This window comes from Suillus subalutaceus (genome assembly GCF_016647625.1).
Source record: "Suillus subalutaceus strain FC151 chromosome Unknown DFJ58scaffold_3, whole genome shotgun sequence".
Classification (NCBI taxonomy): domain Eukaryota; kingdom Fungi; phylum Basidiomycota; class Agaricomycetes; order Boletales; family Suillaceae; genus Suillus; species Suillus subalutaceus.
In genome coordinates, this window is record NW_024540252.1 from 788,794 (window position 1) to 809,220 (window position 20,427).

Genomic DNA, 20,427 nt, shown 5'->3' on the forward strand with positions numbered 1-20,427 from the left:
CTTGGCTATTTATGTTGACAATTTCCAACCTTTGGGGCACCTTGCCACTAGGCAGTTGAGTGATTCCTGTAGTAAAAAGTCCCGTATTCTTGACATCAATGGTACGATGTTCATCTTTTTGACTGACACGGGAGATGTGATGATATATATACTTAATGAAGCTGTCGGAGCGACCCCCTTACCGTGACTTGAACATTCCCAATTCTTCTGGCGATTTTGGCTGTCTGACTCAATGCGCAGTGGGTGATTCGTTGATGGCCCCCAGTTTGTCGCTGACGGGAGATACATACATAGCGATCCATTGAAGCACACCCTTGATTACCACCATGTCCATACGACGTCTACTGTGACGACAGTGAGCTCACCGAAGCGCCTCATGTTCTCGAGCAAGTTCAAACAACTTTCTACAATTTTGACAGTCCAACTTTGGATAAAGGTTGCTGGTCACTCTTGCGTACTGCGGAGAAGGCCTTGGCGTGTATGAAAACAGAGTGAAGCGAATCCCCAGTGAATTGATTGATTTCCAGAGTCAACTCTTCACTGGGGGATCATGACCAGAAACGAGGCTCGAGCTACCAATTTTGAGACATTCCCAAGATGCATTGCTCCAATACTGTGCATTCTTGCGGTATCAAAACAGTGACAAGTACAGGGAGACCGTTGCCGGTTTGGCGACATATATAGTATGGCATCGGGTTCGGAGACTTGCTGCGCTGGGAAGTCTTTCCTGCAGCACGAGAACACGGACAAGAAGGTGTTCCAGTGATCCGTGAGTCTATCTAAGAAATTTTGGCCGTACTGAACATATGACTCCGCCAGCCCATGAGCTATTCCCTATCATGCCTACTCTCGCTCTACGTCTTCGGTACTCGACGCGAGGAGCCTAGAGTCAGTCACATGGGTTTAAATGTACAAGACACAGTCATGGGAGCCACTGCTGCTTGGATTGACATCGACATTGAGTCACCCGCCGAGAACAGACATCTTACATGAGGACTTTCGGGGTAACTACATGTGGCAAGGCTTTTGATGTTGACTGTACATAAAATGAATGTGAATTGACATCGAAACTGAATCGTAAAACCAAAACCAAATTTCATGAGTAAATCAAAATTAATCTCGGAAAAGCAAGAATTAGCGAGAACAAATTATTTGCGTTTGAAAGCGAAACGAAACTTCGAAACCCTTGATTGGAATTTTGTCTGTTGGCGCCCTTAGTAAGTTAGTAAATGTAAAAAAAAATCCTATCCTATCCTTCATGATCGTGATTGGTTTGAACTTTAAAAACACGACCCATCCACGCCTTTGCTATCGCACAATTCCCCCTTCTGCCCATCTGAATATTGCTACTAATAACTGATGAATTCGAAGGCTCAGAGTCAAAAGACCCAGTCGGTGATCCAATTTTCCAACCCTACTAAGATAGGAGTTAGGAACGCATTAAGTCAGCTTCCAACTCAGTGAATGTGGCAGTCGGCTGGCTCATGACAGCGAGTTCATTTTGGAATTCCAATGAGTCACTTACTGATCATCCGAGTCATGGTTGGGTCGCTCATCAGAGCATTGAGGCTGTTGTGATGGACCATCATAGTATCACCAGTGTCAGGCTCAAGTCCCACTCACTGGCAGTCGCGGCCGGTGGTAGGCTTTCTGGAGTTTTGGCATCAGCGGCCATGCTGACCGTGGTGCACTGCCTCTTGTCGGTTAGCCTCTGGTGCAAGCTCCAATTTCCTCTGAGTCAGGCTGGTCACTTACTCACTGGTGGCAGACGTTTGGACCTAGCCCCGCCGCAGTTTCTGACGTTATCTCGGCAGCACTGCACTGCAGGATTCCTGGAAGCTCGACACATTGAAGGTGAGTATGTGTAGTAATTACAGAGCGCACAGCCCTTACTATGATACCGTTAGCCTCACACGACCCTCATGGGGTTATTTTTCAATCTGCCCTGCTAGGGATTGGGGTTGAACCCCAAGAACCTCAGGCTAAGGCGCAGGTTGAGCAATCCTGGGGCACCATGGCTATTCCATCGATCGAGTCCTACTACCATCAGATTTCCAGCATCTTGACCGCTCCACGCCCCAGCCCGTGGTCTATTTAGCACGTACCACCATTCAAAAGTCTAGATTTAGAAGGCCTCGATTGTCAATGTGACTTGAGGCTCTTTAAAACTTAGCGCGCTCAATCGAGAAGGTTCAGATGCAGCTCATGATTATTGTATGTAATTTGTACAACCTTTTGTAAGTTTAAATACTCATGGTATTGAATTGGTTGGAATTGTGGTGTTGCTCGCTACCATTCCTTCTGTACAACACCCCTTAGACAGTCACAGTACAGCAGTAGACATAGTAGGATCCCAGTCATGCCCCCAAGTATATTTTCCCCCTTTCTGATCCGCGGCAGTCTTGAAAACCTTGCTCATAGCACCAAATCAAAGTCAAGCTCGCAGAAACCAAGGTCTGACATTTATCCATGTCGACTTTCAGCATGCGTCTGGGACGTCAAGGGCAGCACACCATCAACTCCAGCACTACAGCCCTTCCACGCATACCTCTGCCAGGGGCATCTTTCTTCACTACATAGTACCCCCACTGCGCACTGACTCGGACGCGCGTCCTCCAAGTGGACCATCACCCTCATTTTTGCCTCCAACAACACTCCCAGTGCCTCCGAGTCCTGTAGGACTGTCATTCACCCACCCAATTCCACCCCCATCCACCCACATAACTCCACCCCCATCCACCAACATAACTCCACCTCCATCCAACCATCCAACTCCACCCCCATCCTCACCGCTACAAATCTCGTTCCCATCCAAGTCAGCGTTGACCATGGGCCAAGACCTTGAGTTTGTGAGAGAGTTACAAAAGCGGCTGGCACTGGTTCTGTGGGACCAGGAAAATGAGGAGATTTGGGAGGATTGCATACAATTTCCTTCAGGATGAGTGCTACTACTAGTACACGCTGCCAGTACCATTACAGTTGTGTTTCAGAGTGGTCTCGGAGCTTGAATTGCAACTTTCGTTTGATTCACAGGATGCCTTCATTAGGCAATCCCAAATTCAGACGTGCTTTTCAATCGCCGCTATACTCTGGCTGCGTCTGAAAAAGGTTCCAAGTACTAGTACTAGTAAGGTACTAGTATGATGCTAGTACATACTGACTAACAATGGCGTTGTACAAGACTTTATTCTTCCATGGACATCGGGCAGTCATTCCCATTGGTGAGATGGGGTATCTATCATCGAGACGACAAACAGAAATGCAGGTATGGCCCGGGCTGGCCGCCCAGGCCAGGGTTCATAAGGTGATGATATGATATGCGTAATACCATGACGCTGCGTGACTATAGTACTAGTCGATGGGGTTGCGGATGCAAGGCGAAAAATGTACTAGTAGGATACATAATACTATCATATGATCATACTAGTACGTCGGAATATAGATACCATTTTGCCTGCGTCTTTGTTGCTCGCTGTTTTACGACGAGGTGAGTAATTAAATAGGCGGCCAATCAAGCTCAACTTGAAGATGGCTGCGGCAATGTGCCAGTGCGGATTGAATTGTATAACGGGATGATAGTAAATACCAAGATTCAAACAAGGGTGATAGAATCAGGTAAGGCATAAAAACACATGTCTCATGCCGTCCCCTCGGGATGACTCTGACCACTGCCGCTGCATGTACACCATGACCGTGACTGGCAGGCGATGAGATCATCAATTGAAGCGGTGAAACCTGCATCTGCATCATCTGCGGCGACTTTTCAGCGGGCCCTGCTTCATATTTTGGACCCTGCGGCCGCAGGAGGGCTAACGAATCCGACTTGGAGTCTGTCACGGTGGCCCAGGCGAAGCAGACTTGAACTACACTTGGTGTTGCTCACTGGCAGGCTGCTCACCGTGACACTCAGGCTGGCAGAGCCTACTAGTACTACTAGTAGGCATCAACCCTGACACAACTGTTTACACCTCCTGTCCCTGGTACTACCACCACTAGTACTATTACTAGTAGTACGAGACTGGAGGCTGTCATGGTGGGAAGTCACGGTAACCTGGAGTGGCAGTTGCTGACTTCCTGGCAGGCCCGGGGGCGCTTGCCAGTGGAAGTTCAAGTTGAAGAGATGTGATTTGGACAACTCGGACTCGGATGTCTGTCAAATCAAGTTGAACGTCGGCCACGACAGAAACTGCAAATCAGTGAGATTCCTACCGTGACACCTTGAACCTTCAAGCTAAGCCACTACTAATTTCAAAGGCTCCTCAGAAACCCTCCTGGACCAACTTCAAGTTTGCCACGGTTGCACTGGCACTGGCAGAGACCAGACTTCAGAAAGGCAGATGCTCTTGTATGACTGAAGGGCTTTTCACATCAAATTAGTACGCTCCCCCTTTGCTGTCTACTACATCATGATATGATATGCATCCTTAGATAATAACTTCATCTTGAGGGCAGCACCACAGGTTTTAAAGTGTGGTCCCTTGATCACTTAGGCTAGCCAATGACGGCACTTGCCGATACCTGGCACCCGATTCCGGAAAGATCATCACATTTGTAATTTGTGATTATCTCTCCTGGAACTTCCATTGTCAAAGGTGCCACAGAAGTCAATGCTCAGCACTCAGCATCCAACACCTAGTAACAAACGACTCCCAACACCCAAAATCCAACGTCCAAAATCGATGTCTACCGTAGTAGCTCATGCTGGCAGAAACTCTTACTATGCCCCTTTAGTCTCTAGCCCATGCAGGCGCTATCAAACTAGAGGCAACACCAGCACTACACAGGCGACGCATGCACACACCAAATCCGACCACCAGCGCAACTCCAGTAAATACACGGCCGTGAGCTTACCTCTGGAGAACGTAGATGCAGGACGTGCGCACATCAGCACATCATTGGCTGTAGAAGAGGAGATGCACCAGGATGAACCAGTTGATACCATTTCCAGCACTGGTACCGCAGAGTCATTGTGTGATAACATCTAACGCCACTTCTTGGACTCTGAAACCTCCCCTTCCAGTACGTTCCGTGAGAAGTAAAACAGTTTTATGATGTCCTGATCGTGTTTAAGATGTAAGCAAGGTCTTAAGGTGTTTGACTGAGCCAACTCCAGGGAAAAGCCGAATGGTACGTGCACCGAGTCAAATACGGTGCTATTAGCTTACCAAATATCACAGGAATTCCGAGGTGTGAGAGCGTGCGAATTTGAATTAGTCGAACGCATGGTGGGAGAACAGAAGCGTGTCCTGACAAAGCCACGGTGAGTTAATGAATGTGTCTATTTTGAGCAATGCTTAAACTAGTCTAGTCTTTCTTACGACTATAACGAGCACGTCCTCACCGTCGACATGCCCAGCACCCTCCATGAAGAGTTCTTGGACCATCTTAAGGACTGCTTAATACTTGCTATCGCTACTATTCCCTACGATCACGATGTAATCACCACCAGGGTAGCTATGAACTCCTCGATGCGACTCAGACTCAGAGTCAAAACCAAATCAGTTACCCCAGATATGGTCATCAAGATCACCCCTGTGAAGGGACCCAGAAAATTTGTGGTGACTGCAGGGATCGGAGAGTGTGCCCTTTCAGAGACTAAGGCGGAGGTTTTTGAGAAGGTGGAGGGTGAGATCAGGACCCACCCAGAGGTCGATTTTGTTGTGATCATAGTTGTAACCGAGGCCATTTCCTACGCGTGTCCTGAAGTAAATTCCACCGCATGGAAGACCCTTCGCAACGGCGAGGATGATGACCCATTTCCCCTCCCCCTCTCCCTCAATTCCTTCCTCGATCAACAATCCATGCCACGATCACTAGACCACCCGTTGACAGTCGCCGATCATGACTGTTGCCATATCCAAAGCGTAGAGTACTACGTGTGGACTAAGGGAGACAACGGCAGTCCGATTGACATTCGTAACGAGAGTCCTGAGTCCATGGCGTATGGAGTAAGTTCTCGTGTTGATCTAGCGCGTTCGAATTTGTTTGATGGAATACGTTTTAGACTTTACTGCCTACCTTAAATATGGACGCCATCACCGCAAAGCTCAACGTCGGGCTGCGCAAGCTCAGGGATAGCATTGCTGCTGTCTCTCGGAGGATCGACCCACTATTCGATTGCTCAGTGCTCCAAGCTGCCGAGGTCGCGCTGTCCTTACACTGGCACGTCGCTGCCCAAAACATCTTGGGTGCGGGAGACGTCTTTGCCCACGAGCGCTATGAGATCTGGCACCATGCAGCCTTTGTAGACACAGATGATTCTTACTTCCCCTCGGCGGCAGAGCATACTCCAGAGTCGGAGGAGATCCCAATCGCTCACTCTCGCGCACACTCCACAACTTGCAAGGGTGCCAAGAACTCCCGGGCTCCCAAGAAGTACAAGGCCAAGTCCAAAGGAGTCGTAAAGCGCGTCAGGGCTTAGATCGTTGAAAGGAAATGGACAATGAATACTTAGTACACATCGCAAGTGCTATAATACCCCTATGCAATTTTTCACCACCTCATACAAGCATTCTACCTTCCATTGGACAGCTGTAATCTACAAGTTGTATACCGCATTTACATTTCCCGAGCCTTTTCAAGTACATACTACTACCCTTTGCTTAGATACTCGGTACTCGACATTTGGCAATATTCAACCCCACTCTCAAACATGGATTATGTCATCATCGATAAGAAGTGCTACAGCTAAATTGGGCATTTATTGCATGTTTCACAAGCTTTGACGCCAACCTCCATGTGGCCCATCAAGGTATGCATGTGTATTTAATGATCAAGCACCACGATAAGAATTTCTGATGCTCGTCAGTAGCGCCTTCAATACTACCTTCACTGGCAGGACTCCAAGTCGGACGAGAGCGACGATTGGTCAACTGAAGCTCACCATCATGATCGAGGTATGCATTCAATGATCGTACACATTGCTCATTGCCACTAACTTGACCAGTGAGGTCGCACACGAGGCCTTCGAATTGTCTGTCAGGTACTCAATTGAAGCCGATCTGCTTGCATGTTGGCAACGACTAGCAGGAGCGGTCGCGGTTACCACAAGACCCACTGGCACAAATTTATGCCTGGGAGGTTCCTTTCAAACGCTCAACTGCCGAAGCTCTCGTCGGTACGATTCACAAGAAGCACACCCTTGATTATGTTGATCGCTTGGCCTTAATGTGTTCGTTTGGTGAGGATTCAGTACGTGTTTATCCCCGTTTATGGCATATCTTATGGACACTCACATTCTCTTGAAAATTAATCACTTTACAGTACTGCAATACATTCACAATTTGACCTGCTTCCCTCCCTTATCCCTCCAAAGACAGGTTTCTCAGCGCAAGCCTGTATTAAGTGTTGTCAACAACAACGATGACGACCTTCTACCCCGACGAATCTTTCGATCGTCCTTCACAAACTCCGGAGAACACAGGAGTGGTTAGTTGTATTATCGTTTGTGAGTATTCGTCACTTTCTGATTGTAAAATTAATGACTTCGCTCCTAGCACAGTTTTCTTTGTTGAATTCGGGTCACCTCGTCCCTGGGATAACTTGCATAAATGATATGCAAGCTAATAAACCAAACAGACGTGTCCTCCGTTAGATTTGCAAGCACGTTTCTCCATTGACCGCATGTGCGTGCTAGGTCACCTTTCAGTTTCTGCTTTCTCTCTTAACTTCTGATGGTCGCACAGGTTCAGGATACTCCATCTGGTGTGAAACAAGGTGCTGATGGACATGGCACTTCGGGATGCCCGTGATGGTGCAGATCAGATGGATGCACTTTTGGGACCTGCAAGATCCACAGCATCAAGTCCACAGGCCGAAATGCACCAGCAGCTCTCGATGATACGGACAGTACGGAGGCCACATATCTTCAAACCCTCAGGATATTCAACACTGTGAGAAGGTCGTGAAGGTGTTACCTCTCTTTCTTCCTCATCAGAACTGGACTAATACCGTTCCACAGGTATATCCATATGCAAAGATGGCATTGGGTGTACTGTCTTGTGCATCTAAAGTATGTTTTATTTCGCCCTTATTTATATTTCCTGCTCATTTGTTCTGCGTCCAGATAATTCTTGCTTAAGCGGATCGCGACGAAGCGATGCTCAGCCTTCTCAAGAAGTTGGGTCAGGTGTACGACTTCATGACGCAAGACAACATGCTTCACCCGATTTCATCTATGAACACTATCTTGGGACAGATCTCTCAGTAGACCTTTGAATGTGCCCATTTCATCAGGGATTATTCGGCGAAGAAAAGCTTTTGTGAGTCTCTCCAAAAAGTCGTTACACTTTATAGATTTCAATCTCATCACAGGGAAGAGACTCGGAAAGGACGTCGTCTCGGAGACAGACGATATGATACAACAATATAACAATGTGTGAGATGTGCTCATGCGAAACTTCCTGGACCAAGTTGCTTGCGACGTAGCCAACTACACCCACCGTACAAGTAAGGATCTGGACGTGCTTCTTGCTCGACATCTATTCATCCTTCGGGTGAAATACTGGACCTCAGTGGTATGGCTTATGTGGAGGGTGCAGGACTAGATACCATGATGTCGTGATCGTTATCGACTCACTGGACAAAAGTGGCAAAGAAGTGGAGACACGCAACAACCTTTTACTCATTCTTTCCGATACATTTCAAACCCCAACTATCACCCACATCGCAAAACCTCCGGATCATCTTTATTTCTCGCCCATTCCATGATATAGAAGCAGAATTTGCAGGTGTTCAGTATATTGAACGGATATCCATAGACGACATTCTACCAGCCACCATCATGGAGGGTGACATCCGCGCTTACATATCGAACAAGCTGGAAGGGCTTTCGGATCTGGGGTAGAGAGTGCGCAGCGCTCGCTAAGAAAGCAGATGACCTTTTTGAGTGGGCACGTCTTGCTCGTACTAAATCCATCCGAGTGCAAGCACCTTATCCTGGCTTATCTCCAATCAAGTCCTTCGATGCTGTGGTGTCCCGCAATCCTGCTGAGCAGGAATATGTTGTGTGATATGTATCAGTTCATTTTGACAGATATCACGCAAATGTACAATTCTACACATTTCACATCTCAGCACAAAGAGCTAACAATATGATTTCGTTTCGTGATGGGACAGATCGATTTACATTCCGAAAGGACAAGGATACACCCAGAACAATACATCTGATCATACAAGCCGATGGAAGAACCCCCTCCGCCCATTCCAATCGCCCCTTCTCCGAGTTCGACTCTGTCACCTGGGTCATATGTCACATCTTCGGGAAAGCACTTTGTCAAGTCCTGATTCACTGAATTTATAATCCATAACATACGTTCCACCTTATGTCCTCCTCGACCTTCGAGTCGCTCGCTCACTGGCAACGACAGTCTGTCACGTCCAGCCTGACTCTGGGCCTGGGTCTCCGAGTCCGTGCCATATGCACAATCATCACAGCCGATTTGTTTCAGGTGTCGGGCACGTCTACATGTCGTCCATAATGCTCCCCCTCACACATCCCCTATACTAGTAGCAGTATCAACACGCTCTTCATCGAGAACTTGAATGAGCAATGACTCCAAGAATCACAAGCACTAGTAAGTAGTACTTTCATACACGCCATATTCGGGACGGTCACTGACTCGGCTCAAGATCGCACCGGATTTTTGTCATATCCTCATTTGGAACTACCCTTTATGTCTCAACATTAGCGAGTATATATACCTTGAACTTCAGGTCACCAGTATTCTTACCTTCCAACATCTCCTTGTTCTTCTCTCTCACTCTCTCACTGCTTCCCCCTCTCTCTTACCCACTGTTCTTATCTTCTCACTTCACCTTGGCTTAGGAATGTTCCTTACTATTTCTGCCATGTCCGAGTCCCAGTCTCAGTCTGCATCAGAGCACGACTGTCTCAATCAGACACATCCTACCTCCCCCATAGTTCCAGACCTCTCTGGGGCAGTTCCTACCTCCACAGAGGCAAGGGCCAAGTGCTGCATCGCCGCATTGGAAGAAGAACTGCAACAGATGAAGCAGGAGAAAGGCACAAAGCAGAGGTTCGTCACATACTGTCTTCGTCATTGCCTCTTCCTCATCTATCCTCGAAGAAAAACAACGTACTACATCGCTCAAGGCAGGGCGATTCGCCGCACGACTGTCCTCTATACTAGCTTGGAGGATTTGATAGCTGAGAATGATCACAGATACGAGACAGGCCTCGTAGATGGCCTAGTTTGGGGCACCACTACAGAGTAGGTTTTTTTTCTTACTGTGACATGTTTAATTCTATTATCCAGACAAGATCGGTTGCAATGTGGCTATCTCGCATTCATGCAGACTCTGCCGTGGCTGCATCCTAAGCTTGCATGCCTTGACGTCAACGACTGTGAAGATATGTTGAGAAAGGTCTGTGCTCTGAGTCACTTCGCACTGCATACTCATAGCATTACAGCTCAAAAAAGGAGCTGATGCGGCCCGTGGCGACGATACTTCCACTCTTAAGGACCTCATTGCTGCATGGGTCAACGAGGATTTTCGACCGTCTGCTCTACTGAGGTCTGATAGCAAACAGCTGCATGGCTTCGCACATGACGTTTGGGGAAAGCTGCTTTGCCCTGCTGAGTGGAACTTGAGTGATGACCGGTGAGCATTAACCTTGCTGAACCTTCACACGACACTGAAGCCTGGGCAGTGTGAGGGCCGGCATTCGTGACCGAACATCAGATCACATCGTGTCCGAAAACTCTTGGCCACTGTTTGTTTATGAAAACTACTCATTCAATAGTGATGATCTAGAGAAAGGCCTCTTCAGGTCCAAGATTTTGGTACAGGTCAGTACCCGGAGTCCTAGCAGTGAATACGTATTAAAGTTATCATGATGGCAGGCTTTCAAAGCCATTTTTACATCTCCGTCTTCTGCAAGAGAAGTTGAGGGTGATGGTGATGGAGCGGACATACTCGAGAATAACAGGCACGCCCGACGGACGTTAAATAATGTCAAAGTCAAAACCTGCGTGGCCTCAATCATCAACATGAGGAAGGTCACCCCTCGTACCATTGCTTATATTGTTTGTCAGGTACGCAAAGATAATCACCAATGGACGTCTACTTACAAAACTCTTCTGGCAGGTTCGTTTCGCGCTATCCAGTGTCTTGTCCTGGCGTACCGTCAATGGCGACTTTGATTACGAGGCATTCTGGAACAACACCATCGACTTCTTCAAAGACGTGCCTGGCCCTGTCGCACAACATAGGGTGGCCAAACTTCTGGAATGGTGGACTAGGTATTGATTTAGTTATGGCCTACCGTATATTGGACATCTAACATGACTGTTTAGAAAGGTTTTCGGAAAAAACCATCGGGAGGACCTAACACCGGAAGTAGTGTCCAAGATGTCTGTTACTGCGCTGGCCAAGCAGAGAAAGGTGCTGGAGGATGCCGCCTTTGACTCGGAGTAGCTCTTATGTGCATGTGTTACCATAATTGTTTTTAATGAAATCACAATATCACATTCGGGGTTTTACATCGTGATTGGAGATCGGAAGGAATGATTTTCAGTGATGATAGCACTATATACTCTTCGATATGCCAACTACTGTGAATTTTATTGCACCTTTTAATCCTACCAAGTCAAACGGACACTTCGTATGTCAACAGGTGTCGTTATGATTGCTACAACCGAGATTATATTTTCTGTGTCTGGCATTAGTGGTGGAAAGTTGCTGAAGTGGAATGGCCCTGGTGAACGAAGCCATGAACAGTCTCAGGCAGAAGCTCATCAGTTTGAATTCCCAAACATGAGAGGCGCACTGGATATGTGATGGAACTAAGGCAGACCTTGGGATATTAAAGTACAGCGGGGTAGCTTGCAGACAAAGACCGATCAGTTGCTGAATGAAAGCTAGGAAATATCTCCCCAGCTCTCCTCAATTCCATCAAGCTACTCCTCAGTCTACATATGGCAAATTATTTTGCCACACGTGATTTACTGCATCCAGGGCGCCAGTGGAACGGAGTAATAATTGTTGTCGCCAATATCTGCATTTGCTAAGGCTGATCCAAATAAACCAACTTGCTCAGCGAAGGCAATTCTAGAACGGCACGCCTTTATATTGATTTCTGTTAGGCTTCCTGAACGAAGTTTTTTCCGGTCATGTTTGGAACTGGCGCCCATATGGTAGTCTATTGTGTTAGGCTTAGCGTCTGTCCTGTCTTTGAAACAGACTGGTCTCGTACCTCTTGTAGGAAGTAAGTATCAGCGTCAGGCCTGTACGAAATACATATCAGTGTCAGGGTGGTACATTACATATGTTTTTAGAACAAAGTGCCAAAGCCCCTGAAATAGTTGTAGCTTCTCACTTCTGGCATACACTCTGTCCTTGCTAAAACATATCACAAGACGTATGTTTTTTTTAGATCAAACACTTTATATGGAGAATGTCATATGGGCTGGCATGTATTTTGGCGTGGTGATACCTACTGCTGTTCCGCCACTGACCAAACATACATCTTGTGCCAGAGATTGCATATTCCTTTGTCAGTGAGGGACTCTTTACTTTCACATCATTTTGTAGAGGACGGAGGGACGTCGTAATATTTGCTTCGATCCGGCAGTATGGCAATATCCCAGATAATACGGCGGTCTAGACCATCAGCTTACGAACGTTGACGTACCTCGTGACGGTGAAAACCGAACGTTACATACACAATGGTATATAACCTCAGCTGCCATAAGATGACCGCACTCTTCTAAGTAGGGTCACAAATTCGCGTCTTTGACAAAATACTTCGACAATGGATATGGTGAGAAGCAGTCAGAGAACTCCATGTAAAGCGCATAGTGGACATCCCAGTCAGCTTAAGCAAGTGTCTGCCATGTCGGAATTAAGTGTTATATGTTTATTATTTTGCTAATTATGGTGTAACACAACATTTGTGTTCACCCTGACATGATGGACCCACACTTTACTTGGTTGGCTTTGGCTACATCTTGCATTCACAGGGTAATCTAAGTAGAAGACGGTACATGGAGTATAAGACAATTTGGTTTGCCGCCATGCAGACGCATCGTTCCTGTGCAAAGTCAAATATTTACATGTAACCCCCACCGCCACATTTTTGGAGATTGTTGTGATGGTTATCAATATATAGTCAACTATGGTATTTTAATATATTCATCGGTTCACTGATGTTGGTGCGGATGTACCGCCCGATCTTGATGCCCGACCAGCGGCGATGGCATAGCTAGGCTTCAGGTCCCAGGAAGGAGCGGGAGCGGGATTGGTGTCAAGGGTTATGGGCAGGATGCAGAGAGATGGCGATATTCACGGGCACTAGTCACTAGGGTTGGAAAAAGGCATAGGATGCCATGCACAACTTAAGATCGTGAGCTCGATGAGTAAGACAATGAAGACGACAAACATAGTTTCTAAAAGTATGATAGAGAGCCGATCAATTTCGGAATGCTAACAGGTCACACACCACGACCAAGAGTACTGTAACTGCAGGACAAAAAGCCGGACAGCCGCGCTATACTATGCATATATGGAGCCCACAGGTTGTCGATCGCATTAATTCCCGCTACTGCAGTAGTGGGTTTGTCCGGTGTCATCGTCCAAAAAACCTGTTTGTGGTGTTTGTTTCGCACGGTTCTCAACGCCTGTTTCTAATTATTCTGTCTGCGCACATTGATCTGACTTCTTAGTCTTCGACTACTTATGTATCTGTATAAAGTTCTCGGATCTTTCGCCAATACCCCTGCTGTTATTCGTGTCGACGATGCGAGTCTTGATTCGACTGTGTCGTTATCTTTTCTGCATGATTGTAATGTACTGATCAGCTGAGAACTGTTGCCGATTCGGCAACAGTTCTCAGTACATTAAACAATGCCGATCATCACAGAGTGGCCCACTTTTGGGCCGGTGCGCGTTCCTACCATGGATAGTTGGTACAATTCCCAACAGACCTTTCGACCTGTCCATCTAAGTGGATGCGATGTTGAGCTCGGTCGTGATTGGCTCGCGTCTGTGAATGCGAAGTACGATGGGTATCGGCTCCAAAGGCCTTCAGAAGCAGACTTTGGTCGACTTTCTGGTGGTCATGGTTGGAATTTTCAGCCTGAAGGTATGTGTATTAGTGCTAATAATCATCTTCACATGTCTGAGTGACTGTTTGTAGATAATCTCTGCTCTCCGTCGTCTTCTGTTGTTACAGACCGAGAAAAAGTTTCGCCGTCTAATGATCAATCGCGTGCTGCTGAGCTGCAAGCTAACTTTGGGAGTGTCGTAGTTACTGATGTTGATGGAAATGTGTCTGCGAATGAGTTGCGTGCCGCAGCAATCCGTCATATCAAGAACAAGGGCGGTGGATATGTCCAGCTCCCTCACGATCTACCTGTAACACTTGCAATCGATTCACTTTACGGCTCAAAAAAGCGACCGTAGCGGGCTGCCGCGAGCAGCCTTTCGCGTTATCTTTTTAGAGGTGTACGGCAAGAGGTGTGCAAAACATACACCCAGAGAAACTTCAGAGCCCCCCCCCCCTACTGTCACGGTGTGACGATCACCGCAATTATACCATATTAGGTAGCTTAGTCATGCACTCTCAATGCAAACAAAGTCCTAGTATTGACGCGAGGGAGGAGCAAATGAGCGCGAGTAAGCTACAAATACATGAACGGGCACTTCGGAAAACACGTAGCCAAGCAAACCCAAGTGTCGATAGTGAATGGTAGGCCATCCTGGCCATCATGGTAACGTTCCCATGGAAAGAGCATGACCAAAGGACGCATATCCTCTGGCCAGATGATTGGGACTCCTGCGCAAAGGTTATAATCAAGGGAGGGCCCGGGAGGCGGTTGACTGTAAGCGAGCAACATTTATATTACATGTATAGAATTTAAAATGAAACGCACCTGTTTTGATGTGAGAATGCCACGAGTGAACGAGGGGTTGGCTCATCAGACACGTTCCGAACATGCTGCTTTTGTTTATTAGTCACGGTCTGGGCGCACTTCTTACTGCCGCGGTGGTTCCTCAATGGTATAAATATTGGCCTTCGATCCAGAGTGCAATGGAGGAGTGAGTACTCGTTTGGCACCATTCATCACAATCTGGGCAAAGTATGGCCCATCTCTGCTGAGGGCCGACCTGGACTTTGAGTTTTCCTGCCTTGAATAATCGATAGAGTGAGTCTGCAGTATTTAATTTAAGTTCGAGCGCTTCGTCGATATTGGTGAAGTCCGTTTCGATAATAGGAGGCTGCCAGTTGAGCGGATCACGATCCTCGTTATCAGACGTATTGACCGAGTAACCAGAATCATAGTCAGGAGAATAAGGTGCATAGTAGCATGTATCGGATTCTGGTTCTGGTTCTGGTTCTGGTTCTGGTTCTGCATGTGATGGTATTTCGAAGTCTATGAGAGGGCTTTGCGAGTGTCCGGATGAATGCTGGGTATCGAAAAACTGTGAAGGATGATTGGATCTCGGTTCCGTAGTTTGATATGAATAATGGTCATTATGCGGCGTGCTGTCATGATGCTGTTGGATGCTGTTATACAGATTGTGCTGGTTTGAATACATAATGAATAAGTCTATAGTTTTAAGAGAGTACAAGTGGTGGTGCGATGCGACAGGGATACATATGAGACGCGACGCGTATATTGATATCGACGCGTTAATTATATAAATCACGTGGCTAGTTTTTTTGCTTCAAAATCACTCGGTAGTAGGGCAGCGTCATCCCACAAGCGAGTTTTATTAAACTGTCTATCTAAATGTATTCTAGACGAGAAAAAAACCCCTCTTCCAGTATCGAGTTAACGATTTTATGCAACTCGGAAGTCACCATCGAGAACCTCAGATACAGTGCTCTCGAAACTTCGTGTGGCTATGTTTTAAGGTTTTAAGCTTATGTAAAGTTGAGCCCTATGTTCGGGATTTTGCGAACGCACACCTCTTGGTGTACGGAGTCCTCAACTTGTGACTACCATTTTTTGGCCCATGTCACGGGTGGTAACAGAGCGAGTCCGGCTAGTCCGGCTTTCCATAATCTTAAATAGTCATGCACATGGCAGAACGGATTAGAAATCTGGGGTGGCGCGAATTTAAACCTGCCTTGGCATTCACTCATGAATGTACAGTTCTTCGGAGGCTCAGCGCTCAGCTGCGAAGCGTCTTCAAGTTGGCCAAAGTGATCACCACAGAACCGAAATCTGTTTCTCCTGGACTGCGCAGGTCCGAAACCTGCTGACAACAGGTTTTTTTATCTTGGAACACACCTTGACATTCGCTCATGGATGGTTTCGTCGGAGCTTCATCCAAGAAGTGTTAGTCAAGTGGTTACCACAACAGAATCAAAATCTGTTTATCTTGGACTGTGCAGGTTTGAAACTTGCCTGATACGGAGCTTTTTTGTTCTACTGGAACACGCCTTAAAAATCGTTCATGGATGGTTTCCTCAGAGGTTCATGCCAACAACTTCGTCCTAGCCACTTTAACAGAATCTAAATCTATCTCTTGGATTGTGCCAGTACAGGTTCGAAACCTGTCGACGATGAGGTTCTTCAATTTTTTCTGTCGGAACACGCTTTGAAGCTTGAAGATTCACTCATGGATGGTTTCTTCAGTTGTTCATCTTAACTTGTCTTAGCAAAGTGGTTACCGCAACAGAATCAAAATCTGTTTCTCTTCAACTGTGCAGGTTCGAAACTTGCCGAATAACAGGTCTTTTTTATTGGAACACACCTTGACATTGGCTCATGGATGGTATCCTCAGAGGTCCATTGAACTGGTCTTAGCCAAGTGGTTATCACTAGTTCCACAACAGAGTCAAAATCTGTTTCTCTTGGAGTTGGTTCGAAACCTACTGACAATATTTTTGGTGTATAGATCCTCGGAGGTCCATCTTGACTACGGCCCGTCATTGCGCTGAAACCTCTCTTATTTGATAGTCTGTCCATGAAAAAGAATTCACTTTCGTGCCCCACGATGGCTTCAGCTTTTCCTCAGAAAGTTTTCCAGTTATCATCCGTAACTTATGGGCGTTCAAGAAGATGATTCAACGAGAATGCGATGCCGAGAACTTAAACACCGTCCATACGTTGCGCGTGTTGATTCCATCAGACTTGTTCACTGTATATTCACTGTAAGTTATTCTCGTTCATCGCTTTTAATTCCTCCTGCACTCGCAATCTCATGTGACCGAGTGAAACCTTCACGAGTTGAATGTGTTACTACCACTGTTAAATATGCGTCGCCTAAGCTTTCCAGTTCACCAAAACGATGTCAGCTTGGCGGTGACCCTCCATTGGACGAACCTCTCAAAGGAAAGGAATGTCAGTGATCAAACATCTTCTGACTTAGTTGAACAGTTATTCTGACAGCTAGCATACCGGTGCGACACAAGGGGCTTGACGTCAACTTTACCTGTTAGTGTTGATAAATCTAACCCTCTAAGTTGTGCTTTCTGAAAGTTATATCCAGCTCAGTGATTTGTGAGAACCTGTCCATTCAAATGTGCTCAATCTCGTCACACATGTAGCATATTGTCCGACAGTGAATTTTCCGCAGCTTTTCTCGATTGTTGCCCTGGCTCGCTACTTTCCAAAGGATACCCACTGATGATGTACAATTAATATACCTTTGATGCGTTCTCCACAAGATAGCACACGTCATTAGTACTTGTTGCTGCCGGCGAAGCTCGGCCTTTGTCTACTAGAGGTCAACGTTCATTATCCAAAAGCTGACAACTTGTGTATATACGACCAAATACTCAATCGTCCTTTTAACTAGGGTATCTTCCATCGATTATGTTGTCGGGATTGGGCACGGTATAATTGGCGAAGCAATCATGCGCATAGTTGATCTCCCCAATTCGTTCATGCATCCCGCTGATGAAGCTGGGCAGCGCGCAGAGACCGTTCGAATCTTCCGTGCAACCATGGATCCCCGTCAGTGGCATCACACCATCGTTCAGAAGGAACCGGATATGAGTTGGCTCCTCTGAGGCTGGGCAACTGAGCACCTGCGCTACAAGCTGACAGGCGAAAGGTGCAATCTGGCTAACAATGTAAGACTGATGTGACTGGTCAGACATGGAGGTAAGCGGTAGTCTATGAGACTGCGTACACGATGAGGGGGTATATGGTCGGTTGGCAGAGGACCAGTTGTAGCTAGACTGGTGAAGTTCAGAGCAGTGGTGACTGAGCCCTTCCGTCAGTAGTCTTGAATTGGAGAGGAAGGAAGCGGTAACATACTAGTGGAAATGATCACGTCGTGGCTAGCGTCAACATATATAGGTTGATTAAGAGGGAATGTGATGTTGCTCGAGTCAAGAGTGCTGTTGGTGCTGCTGTTCCAGACACTGATGGGAGTATGAGTGAGACGTGAGACTAGTTCTTGAACATAGCCAAGGCCCTGCGCTGCTGCTGCTGGATTACCCGGTCCGTCGCTGTACCAGAAAGCTTTGTTCATGATGAAGTCATTAGTCATTCAGGCTGCGAGTTTACCGCTCAATGTGCTCACTAAGATCTGCAAATAGAGATCACCGGCGAGCTCAGCAAGGAATCATTTGAGGGAACATACCATTGTAATATTCGTATCCTTCCCATTCTTTCTCAGTGAAAAGGTCGCAAAACTTGGAATACCCGAGGGCCACGGTCTGCGGGATATCAGAAATCCATGAAGACCATGTAAATAATGCGATTACCTCATAGGCGCACATTTCCTGCATATTAACCAATTGTGAGATGGTCAAATTAAATCCTTGGATCATTGGTTGCAAGCGCTTTCGAGCATCTTTGAGATAGATATTCGCCCATTTACTAGCCTGAATATCACCGAGGTAACCAACATCCTCCGTATTGGCGTTGGGGCACACATCATAAGGAGCGAGGGTGTTGTTGAAGTTGTTCTCCTCGATGATAATCTCCTGATGATAGTCGGTCTCGTAAGTTCTGACCCCAAAGAAGCCTGCAGCAAAGTTCAGGCTATCGATAGCATTATCAGGCACAGCGCACGTAGAAAGATGAATGAATTTCTCTCACGCAGAATCTACCATGCGATCTGTACGACATAAGCAAGCCATCAGAGCGCATTGTGAAACAAACGTTCGATGCAGGCAAACCTTCAGAAGTAGTACGGAATACTGGGAGGTCCGTGAAGGCATTAAGCAACTCGCCATATCTGTAGCGGAAGGCAACCCCATTGCTGAAGCTGATGGAGGGGGGCGTCAGTGAAAGTATCGTAGAGGACAGCGAACGTACAGCGAGTTGCGGCCGAAAGGCGTCAAGGTCTCCGCGCCCAACTTATATGTCCAGGTTGCCAAGAATTCCAAATCACCAGTGACACTGAGGCCTTCTTTCGATGCAGCAGCATGAATATCAGAGGCCAATTGAGAAACTCCGGAGCCAGTGGTTGGATAGCGGGCGCCATGGCGCATCAAGAGATGCACTGCGTTGATACCACACCCTTCCGGGATGACAGGGGATGCACCAGGAAGACCAAACGACTCCACAGAGTAGAAGGGCGACAAGTTGCCCCAGTGACGCATCACATTGAAAGTATTGTTTGCACCGTCTGCCGAATTGGGCCTCGACAAGGGAAATACGTATTCGACCTTGGAGAACGGGATAGCAGTGACAATGGCCGCAGGTTCAGCACCAGCTGAATTTTTTGATTAGAACACAGGATACAATTAACATTATCACTGACTAGGCGTTGGACCTGCGTAACCGACTTGAGATGCATCCGGGAAGTAAGCGTCGATAGCAGTGTTGGTGGCACCGGGGGGAGGATAAGAATCAACGACGGTTGATCCTGCATAACTGGAAGCTGACTCTGCGGTGCAGAACGGCAGAGCGAGCAGCAGAACGGCGGCAAGCATGGCTTGATGAATTAGAGGGGTCAGAAAGGCACTCTAGTTCCATACTTTATAGCAAATATACATACGTGATCATCATAGAAGTTCGACACCGAACAGAACGTCGCCGCTACAAGGATGCTCGATTATGAATGACTGTAGTAGTCCCCTGTTACTCGTCCGAAAACTCTCGGTTTCCAGAAGATGTTCAAGGTACGAGCACCTTTAAGACCCTGCAAGACCCCGAGGAGCCCATCTTTGTTTTATTCTTGGGCCTAGGCTTGTCTGTCGATGTCCCAACACGCCCGCTGCTCACTCATCCATGTACGTTCCGATTCAGTTCAATACCTGCGTTCGACAAAAACCCATCTCCTTTCGTGTAATCCGAATTATAACTTATTCACCCACCCACTGTTTACACCACTCGAATCAAAATCATGCGGTCGCCATCACGCTCTAGCTCCCATTCATTCACCCCTTCGAAGTTCGGACCGTGACATTTACCATACTATGAACGCTCCAACGCCGCCGCCTACGAAGGACCGTTGACTTTCATCAAAATAGCTATATCAACATATCACATATGT

The 20,427-nt window shown here is 47.0% G+C and overlaps 7 protein-coding genes across 7 annotated transcripts; 5 read left to right on the forward strand and 2 right to left on the reverse strand.

Moving 5' to 3' along the window:
* Window positions 1-1,673: 1,673 nt before the first annotated feature.
* DFJ58DRAFT_836217 (uncharacterized protein) lies at window positions 1,674-2,098 on the forward strand (the record flags this gene model as incomplete). The annotated part of the gene is made up of 2 exons (XM_041392286.1): window positions 1,674-1,854; window positions 1,908-2,098. The coding sequence occupies 2 exons, from the start codon at window positions 1,674-1,676 to the stop codon at window positions 2,096-2,098; spliced, it is 372 nt and encodes a 123-aa protein (XP_041250693.1).
* Window positions 2,099-2,359: 261 nt separating this feature from the next.
* On the forward strand, window positions 2,360-2,942 carry DFJ58DRAFT_721449 (uncharacterized protein; the record flags this gene model as incomplete). The annotated part of the gene is made up of 2 exons (XM_041384806.1): window positions 2,360-2,369; window positions 2,422-2,942. The coding sequence occupies 2 exons, from the start codon at window positions 2,360-2,362 to the stop codon at window positions 2,940-2,942; spliced, it is 531 nt and encodes a 176-aa protein (XP_041250694.1).
* A 1,737-nt stretch (window positions 2,943-4,679) lies between these two features.
* DFJ58DRAFT_836218 (uncharacterized protein) lies at window positions 4,680-6,421 on the forward strand (the record flags this gene model as incomplete). The annotated part of the gene is made up of 5 exons (XM_041392287.1): window positions 4,680-4,969; window positions 5,091-5,127; window positions 5,178-5,260; window positions 5,309-5,948; window positions 6,005-6,421. The coding sequence occupies 5 exons, from the start codon at window positions 4,680-4,682 to the stop codon at window positions 6,419-6,421; spliced, it is 1,467 nt and encodes a 488-aa protein (XP_041250695.1).
* A 3,428-nt stretch (window positions 6,422-9,849) lies between these two features.
* DFJ58DRAFT_721451 (uncharacterized protein) lies at window positions 9,850-11,439 on the forward strand (the record flags this gene model as incomplete). Its single annotated transcript, XM_041384807.1, has 8 exons — window positions 9,850-10,037; window positions 10,089-10,232; window positions 10,278-10,386; window positions 10,433-10,623; window positions 10,673-10,811; window positions 10,866-11,057; window positions 11,110-11,264; window positions 11,319-11,439. 8 exons carry the CDS (start codon window positions 9,850-9,852, stop codon window positions 11,437-11,439), a joined length of 1,239 nt encoding a protein of 412 aa, XP_041250696.1.
* A 2,279-nt stretch (window positions 11,440-13,718) lies between these two features.
* On the forward strand, window positions 13,719-14,541 carry DFJ58DRAFT_757181 (uncharacterized protein). The gene is made up of 2 exons (XM_041388181.1): window positions 13,719-14,104; window positions 14,159-14,541. The coding sequence occupies exons 1-2, from the start codon at window positions 13,867-13,869 to the stop codon at window positions 14,422-14,424; spliced, it is 504 nt and encodes a 167-aa protein (XP_041250697.1). The 5' UTR covers window positions 13,719-13,866; the 3' UTR covers window positions 14,425-14,541.
* A 29-nt stretch (window positions 14,542-14,570) lies between these two features.
* On the reverse strand, window positions 14,571-15,561 carry DFJ58DRAFT_873229 (uncharacterized protein; the record flags this gene model as incomplete). Its single annotated transcript, XM_041394364.1, has 4 exons — window positions 14,571-14,642; window positions 14,691-14,841; window positions 14,895-14,959; window positions 15,130-15,561. The coding sequence occupies 4 exons, from the start codon at window positions 15,559-15,561 to the stop codon at window positions 14,571-14,573; spliced, it is 720 nt and encodes a 239-aa protein (XP_041250698.1).
* Window positions 15,562-17,695: 2,134 nt separating this feature from the next.
* Window positions 17,696-19,891, reverse strand: DFJ58DRAFT_757191 (histidine phosphatase superfamily). The gene is given in 11 exon segments (XM_041388182.1): window positions 17,696-17,722; window positions 17,733-17,735; window positions 17,749-18,055; window positions 18,109-18,182; window positions 18,237-18,443; window positions 18,565-18,640; window positions 18,689-18,968; window positions 19,026-19,044; window positions 19,106-19,194; window positions 19,245-19,644; window positions 19,693-19,891. 9 exon segments carry the CDS (start codon window positions 19,862-19,864, stop codon window positions 17,765-17,767), a joined length of 1,608 nt encoding a protein of 535 aa, XP_041250699.1. The 5' UTR covers window positions 19,865-19,891; the 3' UTR covers window positions 17,696-17,722; window positions 17,733-17,735; window positions 17,749-17,764.
* Window positions 19,892-20,427: the final 536 nt, after the last annotated feature.